Consider the following 27,027-nt stretch of genomic DNA (forward strand, 5'->3'; position numbering starts at 1 on the left):
TTCTGTTGTTTTCCTTTGGATGGGCCATACTTTTCTTTGGAATCCTGTTTTGTGTGTTTTTTTTTTTCCTTTAATTTTTAACTCTGAACATTGGACTCCAGTACTGTGGTAACTCTGGAAATCAGGTTTTCTCCATTCCCCGGGTTTGGGGGGCGGGTGTTGCCATTACTCTCGCCCCTAAGGCTATCTCAGCCCCTTCCGTGTCCGGGATTTATTGGGGGTGCGCGCCCGCCCTCCAACCCCGCCCACACCGGCGCGGCCCTGCCCGTCCTGCCGCCGGCGGCCCGGGGTCGGGGCCGGCCCCCGCAAAGGCGAAGAGTGAAACCTGAAGGAGGAAAACGGCGCAGCAGGGCCCCGGCCCCCAGAGGTCACTCCGCCGCCGGGGCGGGATCGCGGCCGGGGCCCGGCGTAGCGGCGGCCGCCCGGTCTTCAGGAGGCCCGGCCGCCCCGCCGCGTCCCCGTCCCCTCGGCGCTGGGCCCCGGCCCCGGCCCCGCCCGGGGTCACCACGGGGCCGCGCCGAGAGCCGGAGGGAGCCGCGGGGGCCTGTAACCCGTGGGGAGACCCGGTCCCCGGCTGGGGGCGCCGCCCCGCGAGGCGCGGACTCACCGAGTCCCCCGGCCCAGACCTGAGCGCCGCGCGCGCCCCCGGCGCGCGCCCGACGTCACGTGCGGACCCGAGAGCGCGCGGGGGGCGGGGCGGGCGGCTCCGGAAGCGACTTCCCGGAAGCGGCGTGGGACAGGGCGCGCGGGCTGCGAGCGGGGCGTGCGCGCTGGGGGCAGGGCTCGCGGGGGGCGGGGCCCCCCGGCGGGTGGCAGGACTTGTGGGGGCGGGGCTCTAGGGACGGGGGCGGGGCTCCCGGCCCGGAAGCGCGCGCCCCGAAGCGGCCGCCGGGGCCGCGGGCGGGGGCGGGGCCGCGGGGCGGGGCTCTAGGGGCGGGGGCGGGGCGCCGGGCCCGGAAGCGCGTGCCCGGAAGCGGCGGGCGGGGGCGGGGCCGCGGGGGCGGGGCGCCGGGCCCGGAAGCGCGCGCTCGGAGGCGGCGGGCGGCGGGCGGCGGCCTCTCCGCGCCACAGCCGCGCCGAGCATGGCGGCGCTGGGGCCGGCCGCCGCGGGCGAGCAGGGCCCGGGGGCCGAGGCGGAGCCGGGCGCCGCGGGGCCGCCGTCGCCGCCGGGCGCGGCGCCGGCGCTGCAGCGGGAGCCGCTGTACAACTGGCAGGCCACGAAGGCGTCGCTCAAGGAGCGCTTCGCCTTCCTCTTCAACTCGGAGCTGCTGAGCGACGTGCGCTTCGTGCTGGGCAAGGGCCGCGGCGCCGCGGCCGCGGGGGGCCCCCCGCGCGTCCCCGCGCACCGCTTCGTGCTGGCGGCCGGCAGCGCCGTCTTCGACGCCATGTTCAACGGCGGCATGGCCACCACGTCGGCCGAGATCGAGCTGCCCGACGTGGAGCCCGCCGCCTTCCTGGCGCTGCTGAGGTGCGCGGGCCGCGCCGGGGGTCGGGCGGGGGCCGCGCCGGGGGTCGGGCGGGGGCCGGGGTTGGCGGGGCCGGGGCCGGCGGGAGGGGCGGCCCCGCGCGAACGGGCAGGTGGGCGCAGCCCGGGCCCCCGGCCGCCGGGCCTCCCGCTGCCCCTCGGGGCTCGGCGGGCCTCGTGGGCGGGCGTCGGGAACCGCGAGGCCCGAGCGCCTTCGGGGACGGGGTCTCTCTCACGGGCGACGCTCGGGCGGGCGGGGGGCGGCCGGCCGCGCGGGGCCTCTGGTCGGCTTTGTGCCGCGGGGGAAAGTGACACTTTGGCGTCGCTAGCTTTGACTCAGAAGGGCGCTGAGGGAGTGTGGGGCTGGTTCCCCCCGTTTCAGAAGCGGTGCTGACCCCCCGAAAGGCGCGGGTCGTGCTGGAGGTGACCGCGCCCGGACGGAGGCGGGCGGCTCCTGATACCCAGTGGCCTCGGCCGCCCGAAGGGGCGAACCCCAGGCGCAGGCCCCCCAGGTGGGCTCGCCTCCATCGGAAGGAGCCTGAGGTGCTCACTAGGTTGCCTCCTGCTAAGGTCCCCCTCAAAAAAAAACCCTAGGAGTGGGACACTTAGGGAAAGAACAGGAGAATGTTCAGCTTCGTTGGTGAAGAAGGAAGCACAAGGGAACCCCTGCCGGCCAGTCCGGCCCCTCCAGGCTTTGGAAGAGGACCCTGAGGCGCGCTGCCCGGCAGAGACGCGGGAAGCAGCTCAGTGCTGCAGTGTTTGCCCCGAAGGCAGGAAGTGTTAAAGGAATAAACGTATTTTCTCTTCAGAAACATTTGCAGCAGGATTGTTCGTGGCCCGTGCTGGGAGGAGCTGCTAGGGGCTTGGCGGATCCGATCCGGGTGGCGGGACCCGGATCGCAGAGTCAGGGGAGTCGTGTCCTGAGCTGGGCGCTGCATTAAAGCTGAAGAGAAAGGCGCAGACAGGGCCGCTGCCCAGGGGGACGGAAGGAATGGCGCCGGATGCAGCCAGGTTGTGGGGGGCAGCGAGATGGTGCATCTTTTATCCCCTCCCTTTCTCTTGTTGGCTGTAGATTGGGTAATTTCGTTCAGTGACACATGACAGGGGGGTTACAACAAAACTGAAAGCTCCGTCTGGGTCAGTCTGGTTTCTCGTTCGGCTGGCAGTTGACTGGAAGCTGGACGTGGTCGTAGAGGTTTTCTAGACCAGTTGCAGTGATCTCTCGGTCACCCGCTTGGTGATGCCTCTCTGCTCGCTAAACCTCAGGTCCCCTCCTTGCAGTCTGGTGAGGTTTGGAAGTGGGACCCTGAGATCATTTTATTTTTAATATTCGGTAAGTTTGACCTGAATTTGAGAGCCATGGATCTAAAACCAGTGTCAGCCCCCTTTCTTTGGGGGAAAAAAAAATGGAGATGGCCAGGAGAAGAACTTAGAGGGAAAACACGTATCTCACCTTCAGGGCGAAGCTGTTACTCGATCAGCTTCCCCATCAGTAGAGAATAAGTGGATCCATCTGAGTCCTCGAACTTACTTCACGGCGTCGTCTTTCCTCCGGCCTCAGCGGGCTTTTCTGGCAGTGATGGCTGAACACGTGTTTAAACTCAGTGGGGGGGCCTCCCTGGTGTGAAGCTGTCCACGCCTCTGCAGCACAGGTTCGATCCCAGCCGCCGGCGAGAATCCCACATGGCATGGCAGACCTGTCCTGTCTCTCCCGCTGCTCCCTTCAGCAGGGTATTTCAGTCAGTCTGCCTGTTCTGTTCCCCGCTCTGTCTCTGATGAGTCCTCTCACCTTCCGCGCATCTGGCCTGTACCCCGGTTCTTGTATAAATAAATAAATCTTTAAAAAAATAAATAGGGCCTCCCCTGGTGGTGCAGTGGTCGAGTGCTGCGTTGCGAAGCTGCCCATAGCCTCTGCAGCGCCAGTTCAATCCCCGGCCACCGGCGAGGGTCCCACATGGCTCGACAGACCTCTCCTGCCGTGCCTGCTGCTCCCCTCAGCAGTGTATTTTGTCAGTCTGCCTGTTCTGCTCCCCGCTCTGGCTCTGGTATATTCTCTCACCCTCCCACGCTTCTGACTGTACCCCTTGCTTGTATAAGTAAATAAATAAATCTTTAAAAATAAATGAATGAATGAATAAATAGAAATCAACTCGGTGTGGGCCAGGCTCCTGCTTGCTGTTGTGACGAAAGGTGGCTCCCGGTCCTTGCTCAGGTAGAAAAGCAGGTCACTCCCACACTTAACGTTTGCAACTTGGATGGGTTAATATTATTTAAAAGCTGTTGAATTTGAGTTTGAAGCCCCTTAGGAAACTGCTCGTTTTGAGCCACTCTGCGCCTCCCTTGAGCGGTCCCTGGCTAGAGGTGGGCCTGAGCGTCCTGCTCCCCTGGCCGTCATCTGGTGAGCGCTGAGGACGCGGTGGAGTCGGGAGAGTGCCGGCGCTGTAAGCTGGGAGAGGCGCGCTCACGGCCTGCCCACGTCCTGGGGGAGGAACCGTGGGGGCTTGGCCAAACCACCCTTGGTTCTTGCTGGCAAGTCCCAGCTCTCTGGGTCAGCTGGGAGTGACCGACTTGGGTGGGCTTGGCTGCAGTCACTAGCGAGGGTCCATCTGTTCCTCACTGTCTCGGCACAGCTCCTGACGTCCCGCCGCCTTGTGTCTTGGTCCTTTCTGTTTGCCTCGGCCCCACCGCCCTGGGGCGGCCTCAGCGGTGAAAATCCTGCTGGTAGCAGGTATTTTCATGCGCTGCCCAGACGTTTTAGTGACTTTCTGCCCGCCGGGTGCAGACACCAGCAGGTGCCAGGTGCGGCAGGGGAGTTCCGCTTCCCCCTCACCCCCGCCTCCACCTGCTCGGCACTGGTGGCCTTTGTCCTCCCCGGGCCTCTGCCTTTGTGCTGCTTTCTACCGGCTCTCCCCCTGGGTCCTTGGATTCTGCTCCTAGAGGCCCTTGTCACACCTGCTCTCCTCGCCGCGGCCTTTCTGGTCACCTATTGCTGTGGAGCAGCTGCTTACTGACTCGACCCGTCATGTCTTTCTCTGCCTGCGGGTCACCGAGGTCAGAGGGCTCTCCCTGGTACCCCCCGCATCCTCGAGCTCAGGTGGCAGCGGCGCGGAGTTCTGGATATTCGACTGCAGTTCAGGGGTGACCGCGCGTTCTCCCCTCCGCGCTCTCCAGTGGGGTGCTGGTCCTTGATCATGTCTCAGGGCCTGAGAGCCCAGGTGCAGGAGCTGCCGCATCCTCCTCTGCATCCTCCCTCCGCATCCTCCAGGTCGGGGCCCCGGCACAGCGTCTGTTGATAAAGCAGGTCACAGGCAGCCCAGGAACGTTATGGGACAAACCTCTGTCACAGCATGAGTAACAGAGGTAGGGGTGAGGCCTCGCGCTGCCCCTCATGTGTGTTCAACCCAGGACGTTGCTTCTCAGTCACTGCATCACCAAACATACCCTTTAAGGGAAAACATCTCGCCCGTGCTTGTGTTTGCTTTTCCGGGACTTGGCTCGTGCCTGGCACCGCGCAGCCCCGTAGAATGAATGAGCTCGGGGTGGTTCGGTTTCTTCCAGAAGGTCTTGTGGTTTTTCTTATTTAAAATCAAGTTTTCACCTTTGTCTTAAGATTTTTTAATTAGGTTAAATGTAGCCTACACGTTATCTTTATAGAAAACCACTCGTAATTGGGGAGAAAACAGGGACAGTTTCATGAAATGAAGTTATTGTTTCTCTGTGCTTTGGTCGCTGGCAGTGGTGTATGAGAGCTGAAATGTTCACTTAAAGATTTATTGATGCGTACAAGAACTGGGGTACAGGCCAGAGAGGCAGGGGGTGAGAGGATTCACCAGTGACAGAGTGGGGAGCAGAATAGGCGGGTCCACTGAAGTACACTGCTGAGGGGAGCGGCGGGGAGACAGGAGAGGTCTGCTGCGCCCTGTGGGCAGCTCCCTGGCCGGGATCAAACTGGTGCTGAGAGGCGGCCGATAGCTTCACAGTGCGGTGCTTAACCCCTTCCACCACCAGGGAGGCCCTGAAATGTTCACTTTAAAGTATGAAGCGCGTGGTCACGTCAGTTTCATTTTTATGTTTTGTAAACCTTGGCTTAGTTTTATTTATTATATTGCAGTTTTAATCACTAAACAAAGTGTAGATGAAACATGTAAGTAAAATATGAACCAAGGTAATTGTTAGATTTTTAAGTTACCTTTTTTATAGAAGTGAAAATGGCCCCCCATCCTTGTTCCATGGAGGCCGTGAGCAGCCTGGGGGGTCCCACAGTTCTGTCCAGGCCCAGCCCTGTGCCCGCGCTGTGCCCTGTGCCCGCGCCGTGCCTGGTGCTGGGCGGGAGGCGGAAGGAGAGTGAGAAGACACTCGGAGTTACTGTTCTTACTGTTTAAAGTGCAGTAGTTATTTATAACTTGTCTTGCTCCAAAGAGATTTGAAAATGCCCTCAAGAAGCACAAGGGCGAGAAGTGAAACAGCCAAGTTGGAGCTAACACAGGCCGCCGCAGGGAGGCCACGCACTTCACGTCAGTGGTTCCAGCAGGTAACGCGAAGAGAAACCTGCCCCCTCATCTGCATCACGGCTGGTGCCAGGTGAGATGTCAGCTGGCTCCTCAGGAGACGCACGGCGCTTACCTCATGATGAGACCAGAAAAAGCGCCCTGGTGCGGGCCTCCCGGGAGCAGCACTAAGGCGAGCTGTGCCTGTCTCCGTCTCTAGAGAGAGACGTGTCTTTGAGCTCTTCCTTGACATCCGCCAGAGATATGTTGCCAAAGTACAACTGGCTAAAAAGTTTGAATGGGGGCCTTCTCATAAAGTATAATTAAAAAGCACAAGCTATAAAAACTCTTGTTCCTGGAATGTTCTTCCCACTCTCTTGTCATCTTTTAGATCTTACCTCAGGTAGAAATTCCTCTGTGAAGCTTTTCCAGATCGCCCTGTCAGCCCGTTACAGATTCTTCTAGACCTAGGTACTTAACAGGGCACTTGTCTCTTAAATTTGAGCTACTCAAATGCAAAGGCAAGAAATGGTTTTATCTGGAAAACAGGCCTGCTTCCACAACGGCTGGAATACTGGAGCTGGGCCAGTCCTCGGCCGTTTAATGTAGGACATGAGTGACAAGGCCCAAGAATAGCCGGCCGCACGCAGGGACGAGGTGATTCCGGGAACACCAGGGAGCGTCACGACGGGAGACGCGGGGAATGTTTGCGTCCAGCAAGCCCGGTGTGGTGTTATGGAAGAAAACAGGGATCCGAAAGAAGCAGGACAGTCTGGGCATGGGCTGGCTGCGCGGAGAGAAGAGCTGGGGGTGACAGCCAGAAAAGCCGCAGAGAGGAGACAAGTGAGCTGGCGTGAATTAATAGCTGGCATTTAGGAGGCTGACACCTGGCCGGTAGTTGGGGTCACTGGCTGTGTCTCCCCATCGGGTGCCCTCAGCCCAGCCTCCTGAGGCAGGGACTCCGGCTCACACCAGGCCCTGGGCTGAGTCACCGCCCTGCGGGCCCCGGGGGCGGGGGGGGGGGGGCATCATCCATCCCCCAGTGATGTCACCGACTCTCTCCTGACCCATCCCTCTCCCCGGACTAGAAGGGGCTGTGCCTCGCCTGATTTTTAGCTCCGCGTTCATCACACAGCGTGACGCACGTCAAGTAGGGATTGTGAGGGTGAGGGCGTAGACTTGAGGCTTGAGTGCCTAAAAGGTTTTGGAAAAAATGCCTCAGAAGGGCGTCACGCCGGGAAGCCGCAGCCCTCCCCCGTGCACCAGGCTGGGGAGCGTGAGAATGAGCGCCGGGGCGGGGCGGGGGGCTGGGGGTGTCGAGGAAAGCCAGCATTCTGTCAGGCCGCGGGGCGACGGCGGCCCCAGGGACGAAGTGGAGGAAGTTGAAAGGTCGAGGCCCGCTGTCCTGGCTCCAATATGAAAGCGGCTCTGGAAGAGGTTGGAAGTTGGTGCTTGATCCCAGGCTCACTTTACAGCCTGGGTCCTGGGAATAGTGTTCTGGCGCCTTTAGTGTCGTTAAGGCGGAACGCTCGTTCTCCGGCGCCCTCGGCTGTCCGGGGCAGCTGGCCCCTGGGGAGGCCGCGGGGGTCCGCAGTGCTGTGCTGGGACTCAGGAGAGGCCACCCCGGTCCCCCAGAGCCCCGGGCTTGGTCCTGTCTGAAGCACCCACCCATCCACCCCCGCAGCAGGGGGCCGAGTGGGGGTGCGCTGTGAGGCCAGCGTGCGCACCCTGGGCCCTCTCGTGCCCCAAGGCCAGCACCCTGGCGCGGCCATCACGCTCGTCCTGGGCAAATGGAAAGGCTGGAGATGCCTAGAATGAGACACATCCCACTCATGGGTGGGCTGTTTGGGTGTTCAGAGACGTCGCCTCAGCTCCACAGACTCACTGCAGGCCCTGGCAGGTGTGGGCGGGTTTCCACTCGCTCCTTTCACACGCCCCCAGGGGCCGCACCCGAGTGGGGGCTTCTCCAGCCCCCTGACCCTCCTGCCCTTCCCTCGTTGCCTTCCAGGTTTCTGTACTCAGATGAGGTCCAGATTGGCCCGGAGACGGTCATGACCACGCTCTACACCGCCAAGAAGTACGCAGTCCCGGCCCTGGAGGCGCACTGCGTGGAGTTCCTCACCAAGCACCTCCGGCCGGACAACGCCTTCATGCTGCTCACGCAGGTAGGAGCGGCCACCCGGTGTGTCAGCTTGCACGCGCGCATGCGTGCAGCGTGCCCTTTCCTCTAACGCACGCATCACTGTGGCGGGTGTAGGGTGTAGAGCCGCCTGGGAACCAGCTCAGATCCCGCAGCTTCAGAGGGAAACAGAGCAGAGCCTGGCGTCACCGCTGCAGAAGCGAGGCCTGGAGGAGGGTCGGGCTAGGGTCCGCCGCCGGCGGCCTGGACAGGCAGGGCGGAGCACCTGGTGCTACCTGAGCGTCATCCCCCACGTATGCTGCGTCTGGAGAGGAGACCGGGGTCTGTCTGGACTTGGGCCTGCAGTGGGCAGCCTGCCCCCAGGGTGATTAGCCTTCGGTCTGAGAGAAGGCAGGGGTCCCCTGGAAGAGTGCACTTGCAAACCGGTACACACGAGTGGACAGTCTGGGCACACCTGTGGAGCACACCCAGGCCTTGACACATGCGACTTAGCTGTCGTCAGATGCCCCGCACTTCACACTTCAAAGGGAAACGAGGTTGCTGTTTTTCTGCTTTGCTGGCGCCGTGGTGGCCTGTGGCGGCCTCTGCAAGTGCTTGCACGGCTCTAGCTGATCATCGAGGTCCTGTTGGCTGTCGCTACTGGAAATGGTCCCAGACAGCCTCCCTCTCGACCCTGTTGTTTTTCAAAAGGAAAACCTGAAGCTGGGGCCCGCCTCTCCCTGTAACACGCACCCTGTCGCCTGGACAGTGACCGCTGGCACCTCTGCTGTTTGTTTCTGTCCCCAAGACCGGAGGGTGAGCGTGCTGACGTTGGCCCCGGGGCACAGCCTTGGGCTGCCACGGGCAGACGCCTGTGCACAGCCCCCCACCCCCTTGCACACTCAGACTTCCTTCTCGTACCCCATTTTAAGGATGAAGAAGGGGCAGCTAAGAGAAATCAACCTCCAGTTTAACACCAGGCACGACCGAGGCCTCAGCCTTAAACTTAACAGCAGGTGCCGTGGGGGTGCAGAGGTGGAGCCCACCCGGTGACCTTGCGTGATGGGTGTTCCCCAGCACCCCCGCGGGCATCTGCTCATCACGGGCGCTCCAGGGTGTGGATGTTCTACGTGATCTAAGCTCACCCTCATTTTATAGATAAGAAATTGGAGACCCACAGAGCTGAGGTAACTAGAGGCCACATCAGCGCGAGGCAGTGTTCTTGGGTTTTTCCCCTTTGGAATGTGTGAAAGTCTGAAAGGGTTTAACGTGTGTAGATGTATTTTAAAGGTTGAATCATAAACCTCAGGAGCCGACGACCCTAACCAGGATGGCTCACAGGGCGTTCTGGCTCAGGGCGGACCAGCCGCTGTGGGTGCGGGGCTGGCGGGGCTGGTGGTGCCCTGAGAGGGAAAGGAACTTTCCAGGCCTGGGTGGGTATGAGGATGCATTTTTCCAGATCTTTGCTTGGTGGGGTGATGTGAACTAGCCTGTCGGTTGTCATGTGACCCTCATTCCTGCCAAGTGAGTCATTTGCACGGAGCGTGTTCACTAAGACGGGCTGTGCACGCAGTAGCATGACGTACACGGAGACGCTCACTGGCGGGGCGCCGTCCCCCGGCACTTCGTCAGAGATAGAGCCAGACTCGGGCCGCATCTTGGGAAGCTGTGTTTGGCAGCAGTAGATGCCATAGGAAACTTGACGCTGCATGCGTAACCGGAGGAGCGGCTGCAGAGTTGCTACTCTCAATAAATACTTAAAATCATTGTTTTTCCTAGGGTGGAAATTCAATTTTTTTATCAACATTAAAAATACAGTTGAGTTGGCCAATTAAAATATCTACAGATATCAGAATTATGCTTGTTAAAAATGTACCAGTTTTCACATTTAACAAATACATCTACTGTGATCCTAGATTGGATCTTCCCCTAGAAGGAAAGTGTCTTTATAGAACATGGTGTCAGTTGAGGAAACCGAAGTGCACACAGCAGACTGTGTAAAAAATACTGTATTGCTATTTCCCAAAGTTAATTCTGGGATTATATGAGAGAATGTCCTTAGGATTGCGTAAGAGAAACACACACTGAGGTGTTCCAGGGTAAAGTCCTATGATGCATGTAATTTATTCTCAGGAGGTTCAGAACCCCCTCAAAAAAGTCCACGCACATGCACATAATTATCAAATGCACCTCGCCTGCTTCCTCAGGCGCCGCTCGACTTGATCCTCCCCCAGCCCGGGGTTAGGTGGAGCAGATGTGTCATCCTAGCCACAGCCGCACGGCGGGTGCTGGCGTGCGGGGGACGGTGAACAAGGCAGGTGCGTCCGTCACATTCAGGTGGGCAGGTTTGGGTAGAAGGTGTAAGGTGCCCTTTAGGCATGTAACTTCTCTATAACTTTGAAGTTATTTCTAAATAGAAACGTGAAGGGAAAACATACAAGCGAGAGTTAATATCCTATTAATACACATTTTTATTTGTAGAGCCGGGGTTTCATTAAAATTTGACTAAAAGCAAATTAATATAAAAAGCTCAATATATAATCTGAGAAGAGTATTTTCACAAACATATGAATAACCTTTAACTTTAGAAGGTTGTGTGTACACATGTGTAAAGATTGTCAGACATCTGAGCCAATGTGTTAGCTGTTCTCCCCTCACAGAACACAAGGTAACCATTGAATTTAGGGATCTTTATCATTTGTTTGCAACATCTGAGTCACTGAATCTTTCGAAAATACATTTTACTTTAAAATTAAGCGGCGAGGGGCCTCCCTGGAGGCGCAAGGGGTTGAGCGCAGCGCTGGGAAGCTGTCCGCAGCCACTGCAGCACGGGTTCGATCCCGGCTAGGGAGCTACCCACAGGGCACAGCAGCCCTCTCCTGTCTCCCCGCTACTCCCCCCAGCAGTGGATTTCAGTAGATCCACCTGTTCTGCTCCCCACTCTGTCTGTGGGGAGTCCTCTCAACCCCCGCATCTCTGGCCCGTATCCCAGTTCTTTTTTTTTTTTTTTTAATTTTTTTTAAGAGGCACATATTTTATTTATTTGTTTGTTTATTTATTTGTTTGTTTTGTTTATACAAGCACTGGGTACAGTCAGAAGCGCTGGAGGGTGAGAGAATTCACCAGAGCCAGAGCAGGGAGCAGAGCAGGCAGAAGGACCGAAGGACACTGCTGAGGGGAGCAGCGGGCGGCAGGAGAGGTCTGCGCGCCATGTGGGACCCTCCTCTGGTGGCCGGGGAGCAGCCGGGGATCGAAACGGCACTGCAGAGGCTGCGGGCAGCTTCGCAACCCAGCGTTCAACCGCTGCGCCACCGGGGAGGCCCCCGTATCCCAGTTCTTGTATGCATAAATAAATAAATCTTTCTTTAAATAAATAAATAAATAAATAAGGGGAGTGCAATCAGCCATACCAAACTCCGAGGCTCGAAGGCTGCTGACGGCTCCCTGTTCTCTGTGGCTTCACCCACGTCCCAGCGAGCGCCTCTCCCATTTCGTGTGTGTCCGGCTGTCACGGAGCACAGCTGGCCCCGGGCGGGCGAGCATCACTGACGTGCCTTCATCACAGCTCCCTTTTCAGTTTTTAATTTTTTTTAAACCCTACTTTTAAACTTTTTTAAATTATGTGCATCCTTTTTCATGCACATTTTATAAGCTCGTTTTCTGGCTTGTGGGTTAGATTAGCTTTGTTGGCAGTGTACAGGCTCCATGTGAAGTTTGTTGGGGCATCCCCAGCCCGCCCCCCGCACTGTGTTCATTCTCCTTGTCATGTGACACTCCATCACGTGGGCTATTTGTTCTGTCCTAGGCCTAGTTTTTTCTTTTTTTTTTTTAATCCAGAAGATTTATTTATTTATGCATATGAGAGCGCAGGCACAGGCCAGAGATGCTGGGGGTAAGAGGATCCACCAGCGACAGAGCGGGGAACGGAACAGGCAGACTGACTGAAATACACTGCTGAGGGGAGCAGCGGGGAGACAGGAGAGGTCTGCTGCGCCATGTGGGTCGCTCCCTGGCCAGCCGGGCATCGAATTCGGGCTGCAGAGGCTGCGGATTGCTTCATAGTGCGGTGCTTAACCCCTTGCGCCACCAGGGAGGCCCTAGGCCTAGTATTTTCTAAAGTCTCCAAGGGGCTCATGCTTGGAAGCCCCTATACTTCATTCGCTCCCCACAGTTAGAACAGGAAAGGGGGGGGAGGTCCAATGTGTGGGTTCTGGTGTGCTGATGGCTGGGGTACACTTTAGTGAGGAGATGGTAGACTTTCGGTGCCATCAAAAACTCGAGCCGCGCTAACCTGATCTTCGCTGGCCAGTACAGCTCCCCGAAGCTACGTTTGTAAAACGAGGTGCAATTGTCTGCCATGTCTGACCCAGGGAGCCCTGAGGCCCAGCATAAGTCCTCTGCAAGGGGCAGCCAGCCATGAACACAACGGGGTTATTGGGGGTATGAATTGTGACCTCAGTGGGGTGTTTGTGCTTTGAGCTTTTTGTTTCTGGTGGAATGAAGTGTTCCGGCAAGCCAGGTTCTGTGTCTTAAGTGGCTGTTTCTACATATTTAGCAGTTGTGACCGTACCGCGTTAACGTCGATTGTGTACGTGTGAAGGGAGACTGAATATAAACTGTCCTTCTGTCTGTCCAGGCTCGATTATTCGACGAACCTCAGCTTGCCAGCCTGTGTCTGGACACAATCGACAAAAGCACCGTGGATGCCATCAGCGCCGAGGGGTTTACGGACATCGACATAGGTGAGCTCCTTTTTGTATCGTATGGAATGTGCCTTTCAAGCAGTCACACCCTACCAGCCAGCCCTGTTGGGGACCGAGCTGTTTCAAAACTAGGGTTCACCCACTTAGTTTCTCTTGAGGGTTCTGAATTTTGCAGACTAGAGCCAGCTGATGCTCCAGGGCTGTGGCTTTAAATATTCTCTTCGTCGTGATCAACAACCCAAACTGTTGTTCTCAGCCCTGGCTCAGGTACCCAGCCCTCTCCTCGACGTTTGCGTTTGGAGATTTTATAGGCATTCCAAACGGCCCAGCTCAGCTGGCAACGCCCTGCTCCTTGGCACACCCTTTCTGTTCCTCCCCAGCCTTTCTCACGGTCCCAGCATGCACCTGGTGACTCAGGCCAAAGCCAGCCTTGTTCTTGACTCTCCCTCCTCTCACCTCCGTGTGCAGTTGACCAGCAATGCTCAGATCTGCCTTTTAAATGTGGCCTGAACTGGCCACTTCTTGGCCTCTCCCTTGCCTCCGCCGCAGCTAAGCCGCTGTCCTCTCCCTGTGCTCCGCCCGCTGTGCTGTCACACACCCCTTCTCCGCGCAGAACAGATCGCAGTCAGAGCAGACCACATGGCTGCCTTCCGGCGTCTCCCACAGTGAGATCCTGTGTGGTCAGGTGGGCCGGCCTCCCCATCAGGGTGGTGCTGGCCACACCAGCACTCCCCGCCCGCAGCCCTGCATGCCGGAGGCTGCTCTCTGCATCTTGCCGGCCATGGGACCCACCCATGTGCAAAGCTGGGCCCTCGCAGCGGTGCCCTGACTTTGGCTCTTACTTTGTTCTTAGAATTTCATCAGGGGACCCCAGCCCCCAGGTGCAGACCATACCCTTCCGGGAGGAGGAGCGGCGAGCTCGTGAACAGCTGCCCGACATCCCTCCAGCTCCATCCAGCCTGGCCTCCCTCACGCTCCTCCCGGGTTGCCCTGACCCAGGACACTGGGCTGGGGCCTTCTGTTCTAGGCCCAGCAGGTGCTATCCTTCGGGCCAGAGCCCGTGTCCCGGTGGCAGCTGCCTCCTTGTAGTCGGCCAGGCTCAGGTCCGGTCCCATCGGGCCACCTCAGGCTGCTGTGGCTCCTCTCACTTATTTTATTTTTCTTGATACCTGTCATGCTCAGACATTCCCGTCTAGCTTTTGGGAACGTGACTTTGCTTGTGTGCCCTCCCCTTCTGCGCTGTGAGCTCTTGGAAGGCAGGCCCAGGTCCCGTCTCCCACTGTCCCTCGAACACCGACCCAGGTGCGCATGTTGGCCCGCAGGATTGCCCGCTGTGCCCGGAGCGCCCCCTCCCTCCTGCCGCTTGTCCCTCAGCCTGGACACACGCTCTGCTGGACACCGGCTGCGCTGGGGGCACAGTGCTCTATCACGTGGGGCCTCGGGGGATTTATGCTCACCTGGAGGCGTCCTGAGAGCCGGCCCGCCTCCCAGCCCTGCCCCCACGCGCGTGGCGTCTCTGCTGAGTCACTGGCCTGTGTTCTGAGGGAAGCGGACCTTGGTCTTCACGCTCCTCCAAGGGGCAGTCCAGAGCGCCGCTGCTTCTCCGTCTCTCCCTTGGCACTAGTTCTGGCTGCATCTTGGCCCCTGAACTCCTGAGTTGCTTGATAAACAGAATCTTAAGTCGGTGCCTTGCACAGAGTAGACTCCTATAAGCAGTTGGTGATTCGCTTCGTTTATATTAAAATCCCATGTTAGACTCTCAGTGGAAATTTCTGCTCCTGACACATCTGCCAGTGGAGGATCTGTGTGTCCACCGTCCTGTTTGCCTCAGTTGTGCTTGGTGGACATCGGGATGGAAAGAGCGCCTCTCTCACACCCTGAGGGAAAGCGGGGCCTGGCTGTCGGAGCTCTTTCAGAGCTATTTTTGATTCTGGGCTTGTGCCTCTCCTATGGGGTTTGAAATGTGAGTCCTCAGTGTCCAGAGGCAGGCCGAGCGGGTGTTCAGTGCTCTGTGTTCAGTACCCCTGAGTGGACTGTAATCTGTCATCTCGGGGATTTATGGGCAGGAGTCTTTTTTTCCTCTGACAACAATCTCGACATTTGAGTGAGTTTGACGACTGGCATGACTATGTGAGAAACCATATCTTAACATCTCCGGTGTGATGAGGAATATCTTGCATGTTCAGCCTGATCATAATTTTTTTAAGGGAAACTTTGCAGTGTAATGTCTTCCATTCTGAATATTTTTAAGCATAGAGTCTATAGGGCTGTGTAACCTGTTTTTTTTTGTGATTTCAAACAATATAATCATGTTTGTCAGGTTTGTTTTGTTAAAGAGTAAATATTCCTAACTTGAGTTACTTTTGTATTTCCTTAGACACACTATGTGCAGTTCTAGAAAGAGACACACTTAGTATTCGAGAAAGCCGGCTTTTTGGAGCTGTTGTACGATGGGCAGAGGCAGAGTGTCAAAGACAACAATTGCCTGTGACTTTCGAAAACAAGCAGAAAGTTCTGGGAAAAGCACTGTCCTTGATCCGGTTCCCGCTGATGACCATTGAGGAGTTTGCTGCAGGTGAGTCTGGACTTAACCCCTAGCTTCTCCCAGGTAGCTTTTTTTGCTGGTCAGGATCAATTTTTTTGTAAATGTTTAACTGCACTTAATATCACCATGTACAGTCCATTAATAGTACCCAAGAAGGGCCTCCCCAATGGCACAGCGGTTAAGCGCTGGGCTGCAAAGGTGCCCGCAGCCTCTGCAGCGCCAGTTTAATCCCCGGCCGCCAGTGAGGGTCCCACATGGCGCACAGACCTCTCCTGCCGCCCGCTGCTCTCCTCAGCAGTGTCCTTCCGTCCTTCTGCCTGTTCTGCTCCCCGCTCTGGCTCTGGTGAATTCTCTCACCCTCCCATGCTTCTGACTGTACCCAGTGCTTGTATAAATAAATAAATCTTTAAAAAAATAAAAAGTACCCAAGAAACCTCCTTCATGCCCCTCTAAGTCATTAACCTCACTCCCTCCTCAATTCATTGCTTTTTCCCATTTGTGAATTTAATGTAAAAGAACTCAGACAGACGTGTGTTCTTTCGTGTGTGGCTTTTCCTAACACCGCGCCTGTTAGGCTTGTCTCTGGATGGCGTGCTTTCCTTTTCAGTAGTGTATAATATTCTGTACAGGAATGTGCCATGATTTAGTGATTCAGTTCACCGCTATTTGACCTTGGCTGGCTTCTGTGTGGGAGCCATCCCAGACTCCTCATGCGGCACACCTCCCCATGCTGCAGGCTTGTTTCTGGACCACTGCAATAAAGCAAATACTGCAGTAAATTGAATGTCACAATGAAGCAAGTCACACAATTTTTTTTTGGCTTCCAGTGCATATAAAAGACACAGTTATACAATACCGTAGTGTGTCGTGTCAGGCAGCACCCCGCTGTCAAAGGAACAGGCGCCGTGGAGCAGACTGTTGTGGTGGGACGCTGCCGAGAAGGCAAAACCTGGCCTTTTTATGGATTGAGTGATTTTACAGAGTCAGTAACTGGGGCAGGAGGACAAGGAGAAAAAAGCTAGAAAGAAGCAAATGTCTGCTGAGGTTGTCTAGGCTTTTGGGGGGAGTCTGTGGATGTGGGTTAGTTTAATGGCCCGTGTTTGAAGATCGAAATCAAGCTTCCAACCCCCACTTGTAGTTCCCATCTTATTAGCAAGGCATCCGTTGATCAGTCTCTGGGATGCAAAGTTAGTTGCATGCGTATCAGTCGAGGACTCCCCAGGCATCCTGGTCACACCTCCTGACATTTACTCATCCAAGGAGATCAAGTGCCTGTTCTTGTTTAACCTGAGAGGAACTTTTGCAGGGTCGGTGTTTTGATTCTTTGCGTTTAGGTCATTGACTGACTGGGCCATATGGACTTTGGACTGAAAAGGCCAAACTGCGTGGCTGGATGGCGGCTGAAGCAGCCCTTGAAGGCTGGCGGCGCCACAGTAGTCCGCGTGCATGGCGTTATGCCTAAACACTGTCGGGAAAGCAATGCCGTCAGCCCTGAAGCAGGGGTGCTGCAGACCTTTGATTTGTAAAACACGTGCTGTCTCAGACACACCATGAGCCGAGAGGTGTCTGGCGTCCTTGGCCGCACAGTGAAGATAATGGAGAGTTTGCCCTTGGTGCCCACGCCCTCCCCCAGCCGCGTGGCCATGTCAGATTGTGCGGTTTAGTCATTGGGGGGCGGCGGGGCGAGGGCTCGTTTAACTGTTCTCAGATGATCAGTGACGGTGACCGTGGAGAACGGGGCACCCTCGCTCGTGAGATGCTTGTCGGGTCTTTGCTCTTTCTCTGCTGACTTGTTGCTGCACGTGTCTCGTCAGATGTGTGCGTTGCTGGCGCCCCAGTCCACAGCTTGCCTTTTTCTTGTGTTCGCTGTGTTGAGAGACAGAAGATCTTAATTTTAATGAAGCTAATTTCTTAACAATTTGTTAAGGAAAGAGCTTGTTAATTAGTCTCCTGTTTAAGATATTTCACCTGCACCAAGGTCAAGATAATCCATTCATTTTTCTCCTAGGAACTTTGCATCACAGGTAACTTGTGGGGCTATGGTCCTGTCGGGTTTTGGGTGGTTTTTTCCCCACATGTTTGTGTGGAGTGAGGGAGGTCAGGGTTAGTCTTGGCCCCATGACTAGGCACTGAAAGTGAAAAACTGCCCGTGCCACCGTGTCCTGCGGCCAGCCCTGTGTCAGGCCTCCGGCTGTGCGTCCATCCTGCTCCACTGGTGGGGGTTCTTATCCAGCTGATTTCTGTAGTTTTATAACAAATCTTGAAATCTGGTAGTGAACGTCTTCCAATTTTGCTCTTCAAGATTTCCTTGGCTATTGCTGATCTTTTGCATTTTCATATAATTTTTAACATCAGTTTGTCACTTTCCACCCCAGAAAGTCGCAGCATTTGGTTGGAGTTGTGCTGGGTTTAGATCAAGGCGGGGTTATCGACATTTTTATGTTGATAATAGCGAACTCCCGATTTGTCTTTACTTTTTTTAATTTAAATTAAATTAAAATTTTAAATTAAATTCTTTATGTCTTAAAGAGTTTCCCTTAATAACATTTTGAGCTCTGGTAGCAGTCTTTATGTGTTTGGTAGGCTTACTCCCCAGGAGTTACATTTCTTAAATGCTATCGCAGGAGATGCTTTTTAAATTCACATCCTGTTGGGCTCTCCACTGGCATTTGGACGTAAGTGGACGTCCATGTTGACCACGTTGCAGGTCATGGTGTGTGACCCAAGTTGGCAACTTGCCTCCTGCCCACGTCGGCCGTTTGGTCTCTCCCTCTCGGCCTTAGACACCCCCTCTGCGCGCCCTGTGGACTTCGAGGTGCTAGTGGCTTCCTGCAACCTTCATTTGCTAAGGACAGCCCCTCCTGTTACTATGAGCTTTCATCATGAGCTTTACCAGATGCTTCTCATCCTTGGAGATGTTGGTCCCTGGTTTTCTCTTAATATGGTGACCTACAATGACTCATTTTCCAGATTAACTTCCTTTCTTTGATTTTAATTTATTGGGAATTATTAATCATGTCAGTTATTATGGCTTTTTTGAGATAAATGTACAGAGCAGCAATTTTCAGCTGTATTTTTATTTATTATTATGGTTAAATATCTCTAAGTATTTAACCATCAACATTCCCGCAGGTGAACATGCAGGTGTGTGTTTAGGATCAGCCGCTGCGTCCGTGGGTGATACATAAGCGTCTTTAAAAGCCGGGTCTCCAGAGCAGCACAGGCTTCTCCCCGTAGCTCCCTATGCAGCTGCGTCCATTCCTGACCCGTTTCCGCTGCTGGAACTTTCCTCAGATGTCTGTGCTGCCCCACCTGGCCTGTCGACCCCTCGAGGGCCATCCCTGTGTGCGCTCATCGAGGCAGTGGGGGGACCTGGCTCCCTGCAGAGCCTGCGAGGAGCGTCGGCAGCGGGGCCGAGTCACTCCAGGCCTTGGCTCTCGGGTTCTGGCCGGGCGGCTGCGGGTGGGGCAGGTAACACCGCAGCCAAGGCCCCGCCAACGTCCTTCAGCCGCTCACCCCCACGTGTGCTTGTCTCCGCAGGGCCTGCGCAGTCGGGGATCCTGTCAGACCGGGAAGTGGTGACCCTGTTTCTCCACTTCACCGTGAACCCCAAGCCGCGCGTGGAGTACATCGACCGGCCGCGCTGCTGCCTGCGGGGGAAGGAGTGCTGCGTGAGCCGCTTCCAGCAGGTGGAGAGCCGCTGGGGCTACAGCGGGACCAGCGACCGCATCAGGTGCCCGGCGCAGCAGCGCGGCCTCTCCTGTCTGTCTGTGCCTTGTGTTTTCACAGCAGGGGTCAGGGGGGCAGCGGCCCCTCCTGAGTTGGGGTGTGGGAGCGCTCAGGCACCTGCTTCCCCCTGGGCGCCCCTCCCTGAGGTGAGTCTGGGCCAGGCAGCACTGGTTCAGTCTCGCTCTCATGCCTCGCCCTGAGTCTGTGTGTGCTGAGCAGGAGTTGGTTCTGCGCAGACAGTGTGTGGAAAGGGTCGCAGTACACACAGACCAGCCGCGGGCGTCGCATAGGCCAGCCGCAGGGCGCCAAGACTCTTGAAAGGTGCCACTGGGGAGCCTGCGCGCGGCTCCCGCCCCTGTGCGGCTGTCCTTAGGGTCAGTGTCCAGACAGACTAAGCAGCGGTTTTCATGGCACATGCCTGGCGGGTTGCCACTGATGGCACTTTTGTGTAAAACTAGAAACCTGTAATAAGCTTGTTTAAAAAATAGAACTCAAAGGGGAAAGAACTCTTACAAATACTGGGTAAAAATAGAAATTGAAAAATGTATTTTGGACTATCTAGTATTTGTTCACGGTGGGAACGTAACTGGACGAGCCCGGAGCCTCGCACGGGGGACAGTCATAGTGATTACCACCATACTGTTGCTTGGGATAATTTAACAGTAAATTAGGGTAGAAATAAAAGACTTAAGCATTCAATCCAAATAGCTAGAAAGTGAAAAGCGAAAGAGCCATAAGAGAAAGAGAATCGTAGAAATTAATGACTTAAAATAGCAGACTGGAAAAGCCCATAGCTGCTTCCTCAGGAAGACCGATAAAAGAAAGAAACCTCTGGCAAAGGTAGTAACATGTCAGCTCACACTTAGAAACAATAATGGGAATATCATCACATGCTGAGGAAATTTTCATTTTAATTCTGGGTTTACTTTGTGTTAATAAATTGAACATCTTGATGGAATGGATCGTTTTATAGGCAAATATAAATTATCAAAATTGAAGAAGAAAGCCCAAATAGACCAATTACCATGGAAGGAATTAAAAGTTATCAAAGACCTGTCCCTTCACAAGGTGGTTGTAACAGGTGAGTTTTACCAAACCCTCAAGGAGCAGACCATTTCCTTGAGCATTAAAAGAAGAAAATACTTCTCTTGATTATCGAAGGAAACATAACCCTTTACAGCAGTCTGATGAGACAGACGTTTTCTGGCTCGGTCTCACATAGAAGACCTTCCATGTGAGATGCTCGAGTAGCAACTGGCAGCCCCTGGAGGAGCCCGCACGCCTGAGAGCGGGTGGTGGGGACGTGCTCCTGGGCTGACGCGCACGTGGAGGGACAGTGTGCTCGCGTCAGTCGCTGTTGGAAACATGAGACGGCCCTTCACCGTCATTCCAGATAGGACTCCTGACAGCCAGGCCAGAAGAACACGCTGTTGGCGCTGTAGGCCGCGGAGCCCTCCAGCAGGCCTGCGGCCAGCCTCCTGCTCTCCCGCGCCAAGTCCTCTCGCTCTGGCCGCTGCAGCGCCCTGGAGACAGAGATGAGTGCCGGGGCCCGGGAAGGACTCCTCTCTCAGCAGACGGCGTTGCCTCCATCAGTGGTTCCCAAGACCATCCAGCCCCGTTCTCCCTTTTTGTAGCAATTGCTTTGTTTTCCTTACCGCCCTGAAAGTGAAACTCGGAGCTTGTTCTCCCCTCATTCTTTATTGCTGCAAGGGCCTGTTGGTAACGTGGAGAAGTCAGCAGGACTCAGGCCAAAGGGGGACCTGCGCAGGAAGAGGCCCCACGGTGCCCATCAACTGCCCCCCCACCCGGGACCTGAGTTCACCTCCCACCCCCTCAGCAGCCCGGCTGCCCAATGACGTCGCTTTCTGCCAGGGTTCTGCGTAAAACAAAGTGCCATCAGTCTGGTTACCCAGTTTCTGTTCCTGCGAGCTCCCCGCCTGCTAAAGTCTGTCTGTGGCCAGAGTCCACGCACACGGGCGCACTCAGTCATTTGCAGGAGGATTATGGGTTTGCTCATCCCTGCTTGTGGTGACTGCCCTCCGGGTCAGGCGTAGAGGTGCCGCCTCCCAGGCAGCAGGACCCCACCGTCACCCCTCTGTGGGGAGATCACGGCCAGGCCGCCCAGGGTGACTGTGCTTCATTTTGTCTTCTGTGGAATGAAGAATGGGGGCTGCTAGTGCTGCACCTCCCCCTGCAGCGACACCACCTGCGCAGTCTCTCAACCCTGAGACGGCCTCATCGTCTACTGCTGTGCTGGTCCGCAGCATGCTAGGACGGGTGTTTTAGGATTTAAGGTGACTGTGCCCACGGTGCTGCGGCCCTGCATCTGCTAGATCTTGTCTTGGGGACTTCGTAGGGTGCGGCCCACAGACAGCGCGGGCTGGCTGTCCAGTGTCTCCCGTTTCCGTGGCGCTGCCTCTTGGGGTAAAATGGCCACAAGAAATCAGTTTTTTAAAAAATGAGTTTATTCCATTAAACTGGAATTAGATTCCAGTCTCGGTTACAAACAAGCTTCTCGCTGATGTGAGTTCTGACACTGGAAGTTAATGAGATTGTTTGTCTTAGGGATTGTTCTAAACCCACAGTCAGCCTAGCGCTCTTGGCTCCCTGCTGGTGGTGCCCCAGCCTGTGTGCGGGCAGCATGCCTCCTCGGGGTGAACTCCTTTTGGGACCCTGGTTTACCTGAGTCACCTCAGGTCAGTGATAGTCCGTTAAGCCTGAGGGAGAGCAGAGGTTGCGGTGCGAGTGCATGACGTGGTTCCAGCCCGCCTGGACCTCCCTGGGCACATAATGGCCGCGAGCAAGAGCCGGCTTTGTGCCGCTGACCTGCATACCAGGTACGGTCAGAGTGGCACGTTCTGTTACATATTTGCCACGATTTTAAAAAAAGGCTAAAAAGTGTTTTAATTTTTCACTGACAATATTGAGTAAAAACAGATCCCATTTACAATTGTAGCAGATGATAGTGGCGGGATTAGCCTGTAAGGGAACGTGCTGTGTAGCAGGTTTCTGAGGAACTGGAGCTCCTGGACTGCAGTCAGATGCTGCGTCTCTCTTGGCCACCTCTGTGTGCTGTGCGGTTCCTTCTAGAAGTCACAGGTCTTGTGGGGGGAGGCGGTGACTGGGCAAACTCACTATAAAGTTAATTTGGAGCAGTAAGTGTTTCTCTAAATGGTGTGCATCAAACACGAGAGGTGTTGGATGTTCCATGGTCCAGGTCTGGCATGAAGGAGCATTAAGAATGTGAAGGGGAGGTTATGGCGGAGGGGGAGCGAGTCACGGCCGGGAATATGAAGGCAGAGCTTGCCGACACTGGCGGCCTACATTCATATAAATTAAAATTTTAACATGAAAAAATGCCATGAAAGTGCCGGGACAGGTGACTGGTCATCACGATGAGGATAAGCTCATGTCTCACGTGGGGTGGATCATAACTTGACTAGAAATAATTCAAAATTTTTATGTCTCAAACCAGCATAAAATGAAATAAATACTACTGAAATCCACATAAAAAGACTCAGTAGAGAAAAATGGAGAAAGAGCAAGCTTCCTTGAAGAGAAAGGCCAGCAGCTGTGAGCATTGACCAGTAAGCGAAGGCATCCTGGCTGCTGAGAGTGCGGTCTTCAGGCCTGAGGGGTGGGAGGTGGGGTTTTCCCAGAAGCCATGTGATGGTGTCTTCTAAAGCCTAAGGATACACCCTTCGCTGGCCCCTGCTCCTGTGCCGCTGTGAATCTGTCTGGGGGTGTTGTCGGGCCCTGGCGTTGCTCAGCCGCCGGCGTCCTGCGTAACAGCTGCGGCTGCCCTGCCCTGCCCAGCAGCCAGGGGTCGGCTGGATGCGGTGAACCAGTAGTAACCGTTTACCTTTTTAACAGGAAAAAGAAATGACGAGAATATATATTCTAGTAGGATTTCTGAAATGGTCACAGAAAAAAGGTTTTTTCCCATTAAAAAAAAGAACTAAAAGCAAGAGGAGGAAGTGCAGCCAAGACCTTCGCTGGAGGCCGCCTCGGTCTCTCTCATTTGTCTGCATTGTTTCTTTTCTTCTCCAGTACAACGCGTTGCTATTTTTTTTTTTATAAGAAAAGCCTCTAATACCAAAAGTAATACATTGTTAACCTGAAGGTGGTCCTCCTGTGGTGCTGGGAGCTGCCCGGCTTGGCTGCGAGCACAGCCACACAGGACGCCGCCTCCCAGAGCCGGATCCCTGGCGGCCTGTTCCCTTGCAGCCCACGGCCACGACTTGCAGCGTCTCCGCTCATCCATTCGTTACCGTGTCCTCCACTGGCCAGTGCAGGGGTGGAGAGACTGTCTGGTTGGCCAGGCTCTCCCAGGCCCGCGAGCTGGGGGAGGGCCGCGGTGCAGGTGGGGGGAATGGCCGACGTGTGGTGATGGAGGCGCAAGTGTCTGCACTAGGACACACTAACGCAGTCACCACAGCAAAGTGGGTGTTTAGGTTGAATGAATTCCTTTGATGCAAACACGCACATGCAGAAGACATGCTCCTTGAGTGCCATTTAGTTAGAATTGAGCTTTTCTTGGTAAGCGGGCGACGTTTCCGAGGAAATCTCATTTCTAAGGAAAATGAGATGTTTGAGGTAACACTTTAAAAAGTCACGAACTTGAGACTGGGTGTGTGCTCAGTCGTGTGTGACTTCGTGTCTGGCTTTTCATCCTCAGGTTCACGGTCAATAGAAGAATCTCAGTGGTGGGGTTTGGCTTGTATGGCTCGATCCACGGCCCCACAGACTACCAAGTGAACATCCAGGTACGCCCCCGCCCGCCGGTGTCCGGGAACGCACGCCGCTGGACAGCGAGGCCCAGGCCTCAGTGTAGTCAAGCAGGGAGTCAGTGTTGGTAGCGTTTTCAGCCTACAGACTTCTATTTTGCAATTGAGCTGAAAAATCTGGTTTCAGAAAGTGGGGTCCGGGGTCCTTCAGGGAAGCGTTAGCATGCACTGCTTTCCCTGGCCCTGAAAACACCTCTTCCGCCTGAGGTGCCTCTCTTGGGACTCCCCCTGCCCTGAGACTCCAGGGCTCCCACAGCCGCTGCAGAGACCCCCCTCCCCCCGGTGCTGTCAGCCACCTCAGCCTCTGGTCTGCTCTGCCCGCCCCGCCCGCGCGCTCTGCATGCAGTGCCGTTCTTCACGTGCAAGGGAGTAAACCGGCTTCAAATTTTGTTTATCCACAGGGAAAATTTAAGATAGGGATTTAATAGTGAAAACCATGGTGAGCTTTGGGATTAAAATGTACTATTAGTTTTAATAAATAGGTTCAAACCCCATTGAAGTTTGTCTGAAAGATGTGAAAACAGCTTAGCAGCTTTGTTTCCAGGCTGCTCAGGGGCAGAAACCCACAGCAGACCTCGGGGACACAGAGATTCCCGCCCTCGCTCTCCAGTAAGGGCCATTAACGCCTTTCCAGTAGGGTCGGCCCAACCCCACTCAGGCAGGCTGGAGGGGGCGAGCCCGGGGTGGGGGCGGAGGGGCAGGCCGTGGGTATTTGCAGGTGCTGCGTGGGAAGACACTGGGTAAAGGAGTAGAGACAGGGTTCTCCTCCTGCCCTGGTAGCTCGTGCCCCTCCAGATGCCACCGGGGAGGCCTGTCTGGGTCTGAATCTCAGCACGGCCGCCTTCTGGCGAGACCGGACAATCGAAGGGCCAGGACTGGCCTCGACCCCCCTGGCGGCCTCACAGCTGCGGGCCCGGGGGTGAGCCACGGCCGTGTCTCCGCGCGACTGGCTGCCGCCGGTTCTGAGTAAAGGGCTCGATCGGCCACGGTCTGCTGCATGCGGGGTCAGGTTCGTGGATGCTTTTCTCCTTGACCCCGCAAGCTCTGCCTTGAGCTTCCAAGCTGCTCCGTGAGCGACAACCCTTCACCACAAATCAGACTGTCCGTCTAGCCCCTGGCCTTGTGCCTTGCCCTGCCACAGCGGGCCCGGGCTGGACTGCCACAGGTTCCACGCCGGCCCTCCTATCGGAAGCTCCCAGTGGGTGTCCTCCTCCAGCCCAGGGCATGGCTGGAGAGACAGTGTAGATCTCACCCTGGAACGCTGCCTTTTAGGTCCCTTGAGTTTCAGTAAAGGACATCTAGACAGAAGAGGCCGCGGGAGTTCCAGCCACAGGACATGGGCTGGCCGGGGCCACGCCAGGGAATCCAGAGAGGTGGGCGCTGTGTCCTGGCACAGCGGCCAGTGCCCAGGGCGGGTGGCGCTGCCTCGGTGGCCGGAGACCGCTGCGCAGCACAGCCGTGTGATGTAGACACGGGCTTCACTGGGCCCGAGGCTTCTGTGCTTTCTGCAATGTGTGTTTCGCTTGGTTGAGCTCTATCTCTTTTTCAAAATTACAGATAATTGAATATGAGAAGAAACAAACCCTGGGGCAGAATGATACTGGATTTAGCTGTGACGGAACTGCTAACACTTTCAGGGTCATGTTCAAAGAACCTATTGAGATCCTGCCCAACGTGTGCTACACAGCCTGTGCAACGCTCAAAGTAAGAGTCACCAGTGTTCAGAAGGTTCCACCTGGTGCCCTGGGCCTTGGTTTCCTCTTGCATGTTACAGAGATCCGTTTTCAGTTGAAGTTTTGCGAGTGAGTGACAGGAAGGCCTTTTAGGAAGAGGGGAGAGGAGGTGGAAAAGAAGTGGGTGGCTCTTGTGCAGCTCTGCCCATGAGGAATGGCCCTTCGTGAGAAGCGCAGGGCGAGCAGGAGGGGGAGTGTTAGAAGATCAATAAAATAATAATTTCTTAAAACCATTTTACATTGTTATCTGACGGCTAAGCTCTACATTCATGTTTTTAATCTGCTTAGCTACAAAAAAATTCATTTTTCATTAAATGGCTTGGCTTACAATTTCCTAACAAAATACAGTAGATTATTGACCTAATTAAAACACCGTATTAAACTGAACATTTATTCAATGAAAAGGACTAATGACTTGTGTCCTCACTTAGGGTCCGGATTCCCATTACGGCACCAAGGGACTGAAGAAAGTGGTCCACGAGACGCCTGCTGCTAGCAAGACGGTCTTCTTCTTTTTCAGTTCCCCTGGCAATAACAACGGCACTTCCATAGAAGATGGACAGATACCAGAAATAATATTTTATACCTAGTTAGCATACTCCATAGCACATCTTGGTGAATAGTGCTATATAGTCTAGCCACAAAGGCATAAAAACTGGCCACCAAAAATAATTTTGAGTGTCGTGAACATTTATGATTGTAAGATGAGAAACATTTTAGTTTCTTGGAGGAGATAGCAAGTTGTTGGTTTTATCTGCATGATTGAAAGGCAGATTAGCCATTTTCTTACAACCTTGGGGGGCAGAAAACTGGGTGTGATTGTTAAAACCAAGCAGCTCTTTCGGTTTTATCTTGTTTGATTTCATAGGCCAGCTGATGCCTGAGCTTTCAGCAGTTTTATTATTGAAAGATCCTTCTTAGAGATAGACAGGTGATTTTCTGTTTTGTTAACTATTTCGAAGGTGGGATGAGATGGGCATATAGACTTAGTTATTTTGAAAGTTACGTGAGATCAGACAGGTCAGTATTCATGCAGAATTTCTATTTACTCAACTAATTTCAGAAATTAAGAAAACTGACTTTATATTTGGAGTTTTGAATATCTGATGGTTAGCATTTGGAATATTGGTAGAAATAGGCTTAATAATGCCCAAGAAATTTCCAGTGCATTTACAGAAGAGGTTATTTTGTATAACAGTATAGTACTGTGTTGCAGAGTAGAGTTTTGAGCTATAAATGGAGTTTGTACAAGTTCACAATAACGTGATATAAACCGAGGATCTAAAGGTATGGCCTAAGACTGGATTCTTTATCCCCAAACTGGATTCTGGGTTCCTGCTAACTGCACGGGGTTGCTGTCACTAGCCCCAGTGTCGGGATGAGACTGAGGGTGGCGACCCGACGGGAGGTCAGCGGGCCCACACTGAACACACTTGCCGGCCAGGACCTCAACAGAAGG

General features: G+C 54.9%; 1 protein-coding gene across 2 annotated transcripts; it reads left to right on the plus strand.

Moving 5' to 3' along the window:
* Positions 1–1,082: 1,082 nt before the first annotated feature.
* On the plus strand, positions 1,083–26,158 carry BTBD1 (BTB domain containing 1; the record flags this gene model as incomplete). 2 transcript variants are annotated; one of them, XM_084253441.1, is made up of 8 exons in its annotated part: positions 1,083–1,468; positions 7,961–8,117; positions 12,708–12,813; positions 15,152–15,349; positions 18,860–19,052; positions 23,727–23,814; positions 25,393–25,539; positions 26,000–26,158. In XM_084253441.1, the coding sequence occupies 8 exons, from the start codon at positions 1,083–1,085 to the stop codon at positions 26,156–26,158; spliced, it is 1,434 nt and encodes a 477-aa protein (XP_084109567.1). The 2 variants fall into 2 exon arrangements, with proteins under 2 accessions (XP_084109567.1, XP_084109568.1); XM_084253442.1 differs by lacking the exons at positions 23,727–23,814; positions 26,000–26,158 and having other exon boundaries at positions 25,393–25,396.
* Between the last annotated feature and the right edge of the window lie 869 nt (positions 26,159–27,027).

Source organism: Talpa europaea, assembly GCF_964194135.1.
Source record: "Talpa europaea genome assembly, chromosome: 14".
Classification (NCBI taxonomy): domain Eukaryota; kingdom Metazoa; phylum Chordata; class Mammalia; order Eulipotyphla; family Talpidae; genus Talpa; species Talpa europaea.